This window comes from Bufo gargarizans, unplaced genomic scaffold (genome assembly GCF_014858855.1).
Source record: "Bufo gargarizans isolate SCDJY-AF-19 unplaced genomic scaffold, ASM1485885v1 fragScaff_scaffold_132_pilon, whole genome shotgun sequence".
NCBI lineage: Eukaryota > Metazoa > Chordata > Amphibia > Anura > Bufonidae > Bufo > Bufo gargarizans.
This window is the reverse complement of record NW_025334058.1, coordinates 134,988-146,933: the sequence shown is the minus strand read 5'-3', so window position 1 is coordinate 146,933 and position 11,946 is coordinate 134,988. Positions and strand designations below refer to the sequence as shown.

Below are 11,946 nucleotides of genomic sequence, written 5' to 3'. Positions count from 1 at the left end.
CCAGAGAAGCTATGCCATACTGCCATATTGTCGGCTCAACTTTGCCATTGCCAACCATGAATTTCGCATGATATACTATTGCCTTATTGCTTGTGGACTCCAGCTCATTCATGTAGTTTTGTCTTATACTTTATCTTGTCTTGTTTTCTCTTCCGTTCTCCTATTTTGCCGCCCAATGTTGTACTTAAACTGTACTCAACTACGTGTAGCTCTATTATCATACTATTGCATGTAACTCTACTATAGATGACACCTATATAATATGACGTTATACTTACCTGTCATCCTCTGTGCTCCTAAGCAATACGAGAGCTAACTATTTTTGACATACTTGTATTATATACCATGAACAATGATGTAATATATCCTATCTTATTATATATAATGTCTCCTGACATATTACATTGTATTTTACTCCAGGCCGTGATCAAGGTCCCATACAAGGACCGAAACGTTAAACGTTGGCCAAGTCTTTTGCATTCCTGGATGCTTTAAAACAATGAAATTTTGAAATAATATCATGAAATGAAATGGAAAATATAAAAATAATTTTCTTACATACGAAAAAACGAGTGCCGTGGTCTCCTTTAATATCCCCCTCCATCATCACCCCACCTCCCCCTCCTTGCCCCGCCTCCCCTCCATCATCACTCCGCCTCCCTCTCCTTGCCCCGCCTCCTCACTTCTGGATGGCGGAGTTGAGGGTGTCGATGTTGCTCTGGCAGCGCTCCAGGCTTCGGCGAGTGATGGTGACGCTCATGGAGTCGATGCAGACGTTGTCTGAAGAGGAGACAGAAGGTTTACTGAGGGTCAGGAGGCGGCAGACAAGCCGGGGGGATCCACTCACCAATGTTATGTGCCTCATCAAAGACGACGACGGACTTCTTGGCGAGCTCGCGGGACACCTGGTCGGCGATCTTGGGGTCCAGGAGGTAATGATAACTGTACACGATGACGTTACACTGAGACAACTGAGGGGACACAGACCGGGTAAGACGGGGTCAGGAGGCGGCTGCACGAGCCATCCTAACCCTCAGATACTCACAGCATGGCGGGCCAGGAAGTATGGACACCAGCCGCGCTGCCTCCCCAGGGTCCGCAGATCATCAAGATTGTAAACCCCAGGGGGAAGAGGAGACTCCCTGCCGATGGCATCAAACTCCTGGAGAGAAAGGTCAGTAAATGTGCGGCAGGAAGGAGGTCCGTCACCCACATCGCTCCTTCACCTCACCTCGTAGAAGCGGCAGGAGGGGAGGCTGGGGTCCCGCTGTCTCTGCGCCCTCACAAAGGAAGCCGTCAGGCTGTGGCATCGCCCATCAATCTCCTTCCCAAAGCGGAGAGCGCTGACCTAAGACGACAAGACATGGGGTAAAAAGAGGCAGCGAGGACGGAGGCTCCGGGAGCGTGCACCCTCCTGAGGTGAGGCAGCGAGGACAGAGGCTCCAGGAGCGTGCACCCTCATGAGGTGAGGCAGCGAGGACAGAGGCTCCATGAGCGAGCACACTCCTGAGGTGAGGCAGCGAGGACGGAGGCTCCAGGAGCGAGCACCCTCCTGAGGTGAGGCAGCGAGGACGGAGGCTCCAGGAGCGAGCGCCCTCCTGAGGTGAGGCAGCGAGGACAGAGGCTCCATGAGCGAGCACCCTCCTGAGGTGAGGCAGCGAGGACGGAGGCTCCAGGAGCGAGCACCCTCCTGAGGTGAGGCAGCGAGGACGGAGGCTCCAGGAGCGAGCGCCCTCCTGAGGTGAGGCAGCGAGGACGGAGGCTCCAGGAGCGAGCACCCTCCTGAGGTGAGGCAGCGAGGACGGAGGCTCCAGGAGCGAGCACCCTCATGAGGTGAAGCAGCGAGGACAGAGGCTCCAGGAGCGAGCACCCTCATGAGGTGAGGCAGCGAGGACAGAGGCTCCAGGAGCGTGCACCCTCATGAGGTGAGGCACAGAGGATGGAGGCTGCAGGAGCGTGCACCCTCATGAGGTGAGGCACAGAGGATGGAGGCTGCAGGAGCGTGCACCCTCAAGAGGTGAGGCACAGAGGATGGAGGCTGCAGGAGCGTGCACCCTCAAGAGGTGAGGCACAGAGGATGGAGGCTACTGGAGCAAGCACCCTCATGAGGTGAGGCACAGAGGATGGAGGCTACTAGAGCAAGCACCCTCATGAGGTGAGGCACAGAGGACGAAGGCTCCAGGAGCGTGCACCCTCATGAGGTGAGACACAGAGGACGAAGGCTCCAGGAGCGAGCAACCTCATGAGGTGAGGCACAGAGGACGGAGGCTCCAGGAGCGAGCAACCTCATGAGGTAAGGCAGAGGCCGGAGGCTGCAGGAGCGTGCACCCTCATGAGGTGAGGCACAGAGGATGGAGCAAGCAACCTCATGAGGTGAGGCAGAGAGGACGGAGGCTCCAGGAGCGAGCAACCTCATGAGGTAAGACAGAGGCTCCAGGAGCGAGCACCCTCATAAAGGTGAGGCAGAGGCTGGAGGAGCGAGCAACCACATGAGGTGAGGCAGAAAGGACGGACGCTCCAGGAGCGTGTACCCTAATGAGGTGAGGCACAAAGCATGGAGGCTACAGGAGCGTGCGCCCTCATGAGGTGAGGCACAGAGCATGGAGGCTACAGGAGCGTGCACCCTAATGAGGTGAGGCACAGAGCATGGAGGCTCCAGGAGCGTGCGCCCTCATGAGGTGAGGCACAAAGCATGGAGGCTACAGGAGCGTGCGCCCTCATGAGGTGAGGCACAAAGCATGGAGGCTCCAGGAGCGTGCGCCCTCATGAGGTGAGGCACAGAGCATGGAGGCTCCAGGAGCGTGCGCCCTCATGAGGTGAGGCACAGAGCATGGAGGCTCCAGGAGCGTGCGCCCTCATGAGGTAAGACAGAGGCTCCAGGAGCGAGCAACCTCATGAGGTAAGACAGAGGCTCCAGGAGCGAGCAACCTCATGAGGTAAGACAGAGGCTCCAGGAGCGAGCAACCTCATGAGGTGAGGCACAGAGCATGGAGGCTCCAGGAGCGTGCACCCTGATGAGGTAAGGCACAGAGCATGGAGGCTCCAGGAGCGTGCACCCTCATGAGGTGAGGCACAGAGCATGGAGGCTCCAGGAGCGTGCACCCTCATGAGGTAAGACAGAGGCTCCAGGAGCGAGCAACCTCATGAGGTAAGACAGAGGCTCCAGGAGCGAGCAACCTCATGAGGTAAGACAGAGGCTCCAGGAGCGAGCAACCTCATGAGGTGAGGCACAGAGCATGGAGGCTCCAGGAGCGTGCACCCTGATGAGGTAAGGCACAGAGCATGGAGGCTCCAGGAGCATGCACCCTCATGAGGTGAGGCACAAAGCATGGAGGCTCCGGGAGCGAGCAACCTCATGAGGTAAGACAGAGGCTCCAGGAGCGAGCACCCTCATAAGGTGAGGCAGAGGCTGGAGGAGCGAGCAATCTCATGAGGTGAGGCACAGAGCATGGAGGCTCCAGGAGCGTGCACCCTAATGAGGTGAGGCACAGAGGATGGAGGCTACTGGAGCAAGCACCCTCATGAGGTGAGGCACAGAAGACGAAGGCTCCAGGAGCGAGCAACCTCATGAGGTGAGGCACAGAGGACGGAGGCTCCAGGAGCGAGCAACCTCATGAGGTAAGGCAGAGGCCGGAGGCTGTAGGAGCGTGCACCCTCATGAGGTGAGGCACAGAGGATGGAGGCTACTGGAGCAAGCAACCTCATGAGGTGAGGCAGAGAGGACGGAGGCTCCAGGAGCGAGCAACCTCATGAGGTGAGGAACAGAGCATGGAGGCTCCAGGAGCGTGTGCCCTCATGAGGTGAGGCACAGAGCATGGAGGCTCCAGGAGTGTGCGCCCTCATGAGGTGAGGCACAGAGCATGGAGGCTCCAGGAGCGTGTGCCCTCATGAGGTGAGGCACAGAGCATGGAGGCTGCAGGAGCGAGCACCCTCATGAGGTGAGGCACAGAGCATGGAGGCTACAGGAGCGTGCGCCCTCATGAGGTGAGGCACAGAGCATGGAGGCTGCAGGAGCGAGCACCCTCATGAGGTGAGGCACAGAGCATGGAGGCTCCAGGAGCGTGCACCCTCATGAGGTGAGGCACAGAGCATGGAGGCTCCAGGAGCGTGCACCCTCATGAGGTGAGGCACAGAGTATGGAGGCTCCAGGAGCGTGCACCCTCATGAGGTGAGGCACAGAGCATGGAGGCTCCAGGAGCGAGCAACCTCATGAGGTGAGGCACAGAGGACGGAGGCTCCAGGAGCGAGCACCCTCATGAGGTGAGGCACAGAGCATGGAGGCTCCAGGAGCGAGCACCCTCATGAGGTAAGACAGAGGCTCCAGGAGCGAGCACCCTCATAAGGTGAGGCAGAGGCTGGAGGAGCGAGCAACCACATGAGGTGAGGCAGAAAGGACGGACGCTCCAGGAGCGTGTACCCTAATGAGGTGAGGCACAAAGCATGGAGGCTACAGGAGCGTGCGCCCTCATGAGGTGAGGCACAGAGCATGGAGGCTACAGGAGCGTGCACCCTAATGAAATGAGGCACAGAGCATGGAGGCTACAGGAGCGTGCGCCCTCATGAGGTGAGGCACAGAGCATGGAGGCTACAGGAGCGTGCGCCCTCATGAGGTAAGACAGAGGCTCCAGGAGCGAGCAACCTCATGAGGTAAGACAGAGGCTCCAGGAGCGAGCAACCTCATGAGGTGAGGCACAGAGCATGGAGGCTCCAGGAGCGTGCACCCTCATGAGGTGAGGCACAGAGCATGGAGGCTCCAGGAGCATGCACCCTCATGAGGTGAGGCACAAAGCATGGAGGCTCCGGGAGCGAGCAACCTCATGAGGTAAGACAGAGGCTCCAGGAGCGAGCACCCTCATAAGGTGAGGCAGAGGCTGGAGGAGCGAGCAATCTCATGAGGTGAGGCACAGAGCATGGAGGCTCCAGGAGCGTGCACCCTAATGAGGTGAGGTACAGAGCATGGAGGCTCCAGGAGCGTGCACCCTAATGAGGTGAGGTACAGAGCATGGAGGCTCCAGGAGCGTGCACCCTAATGAGGTGAGGTACAGAGCATGGAGGCTCCAGGAGCGTGCACCCTAATGAGGTGAGGCACAGAGCATGGAGGCTCCAGGAGCAAGCACCTACCTCTGGGTTCACACACAAGTTACGTCTGGAGCTCAGGGCCAAAGCCAGGAAGTTGATCTTGTCCCCAGTCTGGGCCTGTATGTAGTCTATCAGCTTGCGGAGCTCCTCCACCACCTGCAAACAGCGAGCATGCGGTGAGTGCGGCGCTTACACCTCCCCAGCCCAGCGCTCGCTGCGGAGTCTCACCTTCTCTATCTCCGGGACGGTCCGCGAGCAGTAGATCAGCTTCGTCACTTCCAGAGGGTAAGTCTGCAGAACAACATCAGTCGTTAAAGGGGCTCTCAACAGGACTACTCTGTCTAATGCCCTGCCCGGATGTGTACTTACCGGTCTCCGCTGCACGCACTCAGGCTGCTCTGCCCGGATGTGTACTTACCGGTCTCCGCTGCACGCACTCAGGCTGCTCTGCCCGGATATGTACTTACCTGTCTCCGCTGCACGCACTCAGGCTGCTCTGCCCGGATGTGTACTTACCCGTCTCCGCTGCACGCACTCAGGCTGCTCTGCCCGGATGTGTACTTACCCGTCTCCGCTGCACGCACTCAGGCTGCTCTGCCCGGATGTGTACTTACCCGTCTCCGCTGCACGCACTCAGGCTGCTCTGCCCGGATATGTACTTACCTGTCTCCGCTGCACGCACTCAGGCTGCTCTGCCCGGATGTGTACTTACCGGTCTCCGCTGCACGCACTCAGGCTGCTCTGCCCGGATGTGTACTTACCGGTCTCCGCTGCACGCACTCAGGCTGCTCTGCCCGGATATGTACTTACCTGTCTCCGCTGCACGCACTCAGGCTGCTCTGCCGGATGTGTACTTACCCGTCTCCGCTGCACGCACTCAGGCTGCTCTGCCCGGATGTGTACTTACCCGTCTCCGCTGCACGCACTCAGGCTGCTCTGCCCGGATGTGTACTTACCCGTCTCCGCTGCACGCACTCAGGCTGCTCTGCCCGGATATGTACTTACCTGTCTCCGCTGCACGCACTCAGGCTGCTCTGTCCGGATGTGTACTTACCTGTCTCCGCTGCACGCACTCAGGCTGCTCTGCCCGGATGTGTACTTACCGGTCTCCGCTGCACGCACTCAGGCTGCTCTGCCCGGATGTGTACTTACCTGTCTCCGCTGCACGCACTCAGGCTGCTCTGCCCGGATGTGTACTTACCCGTCTCCGCTGCACGCACTCAGGCTGCTCTGCCCGGATGTGTACTTACCCGTCTCCGCTGCACGCACTCAGGCTGCCCTGCCCGGATGTGTACTTACCCGTCTCCGCTGCACGCACTCAGGCTGCCCTGCCCGGATGTGTACTTACCCGTCTCCGCTGCACGCACTCAGGCTGCTCTGCCCGGATGTGTACTTACCCGTCTCCGCTGCACGCACTCAGGCTGCTCTGCCCGGATGTGTACTTACCCGTCTCCGCTGCACGCACTCAGGCTGCTCTGCCCAGATGTGTACTTACCTGTCTCCACTGCACGCACTCAGGCTGCTCTGCCCGCATGTGTACTTACCTGTCTCCGCTGCACGCACTCAGGCTGCTCTGCCCGCATGTGTACTTACCTGTCTCCACTGCACGCACTCAGGCTGCTCTGCCCGGATGTGTACTTACCCGTCTCCGCTGCACGCACTCAGGCTGCTCTGCCCAGATGTGTACTTACCTGTCTCCGCTGCACGCACTCAGGCTGCTCTGCCCGGATGTGTACTTACCTGTCTCCACTGCACGCACTCAGGCTGCTCTGCCCGGATGTGTACTTACCTGTCTCCACTGCACGCACTCAGGCTGCTCTGCCCGCATGTGTACTTACCTGTCTCCGCTGCACGCACTCAGGCTGCTCTGCCCGCATGTGTACTTACCTGTCTCCGCTGCACGCACTCAGGCTGCTCTGCCCGGATGTGTACTTACCTGTCTCCGCTGCACGCACTCAGGCTGCTCTGCCCGCATGTGTACTTACCTGTCTCCGCTGCACGCACTCAGGCTGCTCTGCCCGCATGTGTACTTACCTGTCTCCGCTGCACGCACTCAGGCTGCTCTGCCCGGATGTGTACTTACCTGTCTCCGCTGCACGCACTCAGGCTGCTCTGCCCGGATGTGTACTTACCTGTCTCCGCTGCACGCACTCAGGCTGCTCTGCCCGCATGTGTACTTACCTGTCTCCACTGCACGCACTCAGGCTGCTCTGCCCGCATGTGTACTTACCCGTCACTCAATCGATGCTGCACTCACACAGACAAGGCTGAAGGGCCCATCATACACAGTGTAAGGTGAAGAGGGGCCCGGGGCCCATCACACACAGTGAAGGAGTATAAGCTCACCCTCTGATAGGCCACAATCAGGGACAGCAGCGACACCGTTTTCCCCGTCCCCGATGGCATCTCCAAGACTCCGTGACCCTGAAAGCAAAACGCAGGACAAGTAAGGACTGCGCCCGTCACATGACCAACCGGTCAGCCAATGATAGAGAGAAGATCAATGTGCATGAAGGAATCCCATCATCCTCCACGCCGCCAATCGTCCTCCTCCATGCCACCCGCCCTCACCTTGGCATCCAGCGTCCTCTTCAGCTCCAGCATATAGGAGAACTGCTCCGGATAGATGTATTCATAGGGGAAGTAGACGAGCAACCCGTCAATGTTCAGCCTGGAGAAGAGAGCATAGAACTTACAGTATATAGAGTATCCAGGGGGGAGAGATTATACTACAGCATATGGAGAGCAGTGTCCAGGGGGGAGAGATTATACTACAGCATATAGAGAGCAGTATCCAGGGGGGTATCTACAGTATATAGAGTATCCAGGGGGTAGAGATTATACTACAGCATATAGAGAGCAGTATCCAGGGGGGTATCTACAGTATATAGAGTATCCAGGGGGTAGAGATTATACTACAGCATATAGAGAGCAGTATCCAGGGGGGTATCTACAGTATATAGAGTATCCAGGGGGGAGAGATTATACTACAGCATATAGAGAGCAGTATCCAGGGGGGTATCTACAGTATATAGAGTATCCAGGGGGGAGAGATTATACTACAGCATACAGAGAGCAGTATCCAGGGGGTATCTACAGCATACAGAGAGCAGTATCCAGGGGGGAGAGATTATACTACAGCATATGGAGAGCAGTATCCAGGGGGGTATCTACAGTATATAGAGTATCCAGGGGGGAGAGATTATACTACAGCATATGGAGAGCAGTGTCCAGGGGGGAGAGATTATACTACAGCATATAGAGAGCAGTATCCAGGGGGGTATCTACAGTATATAGAGTATCCAGGGGGGAGAGATTATACTACAGCATATGGAGAGCAGTGTCCAGGGGGTAGAGATTATACTACAGCATATAGAGAGCAGTGTCCAGGGGGTAGCTACAGCATACAGAGAGCAGTATCCAGGGGGTAGAGATTATACTACAGCATATAGAGAGCAGTATCCAGGGGGGTATCTACAGTATATAGAGTATCCAGGGGGGAGAGATTATACTACAGCATATGGAGAGCAGTGTCCAGGGGGTAGAGATTATACTACAGCATATAGAGAGCAGTGTCCAGGGGGTAGAGATTATACTACAGCATATAGAGAGCAGTGTCCAGGGGGTAGAGATTATACTACAGCATATAGAGAGCAGTGTCCAGGGGTAGAGATTATACTACAGCATATAGAGAGCAGTGTCCAGGGGGTAGAGATTATACTACAGCATATAGAGAGCAGTGTCCAGGGGGTAGAGATTATACTACAGCATATAGAGAGCAGTGTCCAGGGGGTAGAGATTATACTACAGCATATAGAGAGCAGTGTCCAGGGGGTAGAGATTATACTACAGCATATAGAGAGCAGTGTCCAGGGGGTAGAGATATACTACAGCATATAGAGAGCAGTGTCCAGGGGGTAGAGATTATACTACAGCATATAGAGAGCAGTGTCCAGGGGGTAGAGATTATACTACAGCATATAGAGAGCAGTGTCCAGGGGGTAGAGATTATACTACAGCATATAGAGAGCAGTGTCCAGGGGGTAGAGATTATACTACAGCATATAGAGAGCAGTGTCCAGGGGGTAGAGATTATACTACAGCATATAGAGAGCAGTGTCCAGGGGGTAGAGATTATACTACAGCATATAGAGAGCAGTGTCCAGGGGGTAGAGATTATACTACAGCATATAGAGAGCAGTGTCCAGGGGGTAGAGATTATACTACAGCATATAGAGAGCAGTGTCCAGGGGGTAGAGATTATACTACAGCATATAGAGAGCAGTATCCAGGGGGGTATCTACAGTATATAGAGTATCCAGGGGGGAGAGATTATACTACAGCATATGGAGAGCAGTGTCCAGGGGGTAGAGATTATACTACAGCATATGGAGAGCAGTGTCCAGGGGGTAGAGATTATACTACTACTACAGGGTATACTGGGGGCATACACAGGGTATACTGGGGGCATACACAGGGTATACTGGGGGCATACACAGGGTATACTGGGGGCATACACAGGGTATACTGGGGGCATACACAGGGTATACTGGGGGCATACACAGGGTATACTGGGGGCATACACAGGGTATACTGGGGGCATACACAGGGTATACTGGGGGCATACACAGGGTATACTGGGGGCATACACAGGGTATACTGGGGGCATACACAGGGTATACTGGGGGCATACACAGGGTATACTGGGGGCATTTTATCCTGGGGCATACACAGGGTATACTGGGGCATACACAGGGTATACTGGGGGCATACACAGGGTATACTGGGGGCATACACAGGGTATACTGGGGGCATACACAGGGTATACTGGGGGCTGTATACTGGGTATATATACACACTGGGTATATACAGGGTATACTGGGGGTGTATATACAGGGTATACAGAAGAGGTATATACAGGGTATACTGGAGGCATATACAGGGTATACAGAGGGGCTATATACTGGGTATATACACACGGGGTATATACAGGGTATACTGGGGGGGTATATACAGGGTATACGGGGGGGGTATATACAGGGTATACTGGGGGGTACTATATACAGGGTATACTGGGGGGGTATATACAGGGTATACTGGGGGGGTATATACAGGGTATACTGGGGGTGTATATACAGGGTATACTGGGGGGGTATATACAGGGTATACTGGGGGGGTATATACAGGGTATACTGGGGGGGTATATACAGGGTATACTGGGGGGGTATATACAGGGTATACTGGGGGGGTATATACAGGGTATACTGGGAGGGTATATACAGGGTATATACAGGGTATACAGGGTATACACGGGGGTATATACAGCCGTTAACAACATCACTTACTTCATTTCTGCCGGTGACTCCACCTCCACCAATCTGGCCACGCCCACTAGTAGAAATCACGTGGTACGCTCTTGGCTCAGGACGCTCTTATGCAAACAAACCAATAGAAGAAGCGCGTAAAGTGAGCGGGGTCACGTGATGCGACGACCCATGACCCGGAGGTAATTGGAGTTGAGGTTTTGTGTTTGAACTTCATGCGCGGTCACTATACCACGTGACATGCTCTGGTCACGTGATTCGGAAGCTGGCGCGCTGTTATAGAACAGTAATTATTTGCCAGAGGCCGTGTGTGTACTGCAGCAATAAGAGCGTCTCAGTGAAGGAGGGGCTGAGGACAGGGGGAGGGGCCGTGTGTGGACTGCAGCAATGAGAGTGTCTCAGTGAAGGAGAGGAGGGGGAGGGGCTGAGGACAGGGGGAGGGGCCGTGTGTGGACTGCAGCAATGAGAGCGTCTCAGTGAAGGAGGGGAGGGGCTGAGGACAGGGGGAGGGGCTGTGTGGACTGCAGCAATGAGAGCGTCTCAGTGCAGGAGGGGGAGGGGCTGAGGACAGGGGGAGGGGCCGTGTGTGTACTGCAGCAATGAGAGTGTCTCAGTGAAGGAGGGGGAGGGGCTGAGGACAGGGGGAGGGGCCGTGTGTGGACTGCAGCAATGAGAGTGTCTCAGTGAAGGAGGGGAGGGGCTGAGGACAGGGGGAGGGGCCGTGTGTGGACTGCAGCAATGAGAGCGTCTCAGTGAAGGAGGGGAGGGGCTGAGGACAGGGGGAGGGGCTGTGTGGACTGCAGCAATGAGAGCGTCTCAGTGCAGAAGGGGGAGGGGCTGAGGACAGGGGGAGGGGCTGTGTGGACTGCAGCAATGAGAGCGTCTCAGTGCAGGAGGGGGAGGGGCTGAGGACAGGGGGAGGGGCTGTGTGGACTGCAGCAATGAGAGCGTCTCAGTGCAGGAGGGGGAGGGGCTGAGGACAGGGGGAGGGGCCGTGTGTGGACTGCAGCAATGAGAGCGTCTGTCAGTGCAGGAGGGGGAGGGGCTGAGGACAGGGGGAGGGGCCGTGTGTGGACTGCAGCAATGAGAGCGTCTCAGTGAAGGAGGGGGAGGGGCTGAGGACAGGGGGAGGGGCCGTGTGTGGACTGCAGCAATGAGAGCGTCTCAGTGAAGGAGGGGGAGGGGCTGAGGACAGGGGGAGGAGGACGGGTTTTCGTATTTCTTTCCGCTGGAGAAGGCTCAGCGGCTACTAAGATCCATCCAGTCGGGGGACCAGGACGTTGATCCGGGGGAAGCCTCATCTTCTGCCTCTAAGGGGCCTAGGGCCTTTAAAGCAGATAACTCTCTCCTATCTCTGATGAAGAAAGCCGGAGAAGGGTCCAGTGTTGACCAAAAGATTCAAGGCAGTATTTCCGGTCAAAGAAGATCAAGTATCTTCCTGGGGGCCTGTCCCCAAAGTGGACATGGCGATTGCAAAGCTCGAGAAGGACCCTAATCCCATCAGACGACGGGTCAAGTTTGCAAGACCCAATGGATCGGAAGG

The 11,946-nt window shown here is 56.3% G+C and overlaps 1 protein-coding gene across 2 annotated transcripts; it reads right to left on the bottom strand.

The window, feature by feature from the left end:
- Positions 1 to 638: 638 nt before the first annotated feature.
- Positions 639 to 10,560, bottom strand: ERCC2 (ERCC excision repair 2, TFIIH core complex helicase subunit). Of its 2 annotated transcripts, XM_044272844.1 has the most exons (9): positions 10,425 to 10,550; positions 7,651 to 7,750; positions 7,426 to 7,503; positions 5,308 to 5,370; positions 5,122 to 5,235; positions 1,232 to 1,348; positions 1,046 to 1,162; positions 848 to 971; positions 639 to 780 (listed from the first exon to the last, which is right to left on the bottom strand). In XM_044272844.1, the coding sequence occupies exons 1-9, from the start codon at positions 10,427 to 10,429 to the stop codon at positions 680 to 682; spliced, it is 819 nt and encodes a 272-aa protein (XP_044128779.1). In that variant the 5' UTR covers positions 10,430 to 10,550; the 3' UTR covers positions 639 to 679. The 2 variants fall into 2 exon arrangements, with proteins under 2 accessions (XP_044128779.1, XP_044128780.1); XM_044272845.1 differs by lacking the exon at positions 5,122 to 5,235 and having other exon boundaries at positions 10,425 to 10,560.
- Between the last annotated feature and the right edge of the window lie 1,386 nt (positions 10,561 to 11,946).

What these genes read in the sequence shown, in the direction of transcription:
- ERCC2 (XM_044272844.1), bottom strand. An exon ending in AGAGGACGCTGGATGCCAAG is followed by an intron (nt 7,504 to 7,650) that starts GTGAGGGCGGGT and finishes TTTTGCTTTCAG; the next exon opens with GGTCACGGAGTCTTGGAGAT. An exon ending in ACTTCCTGGCCCGCCATGCT is followed by an intron (nt 972 to 1,045) that starts GTGAGTATCTGA and finishes GTGTCCCCTCAG; the next exon opens with TTGTCTCAGTGTAACGTCAT.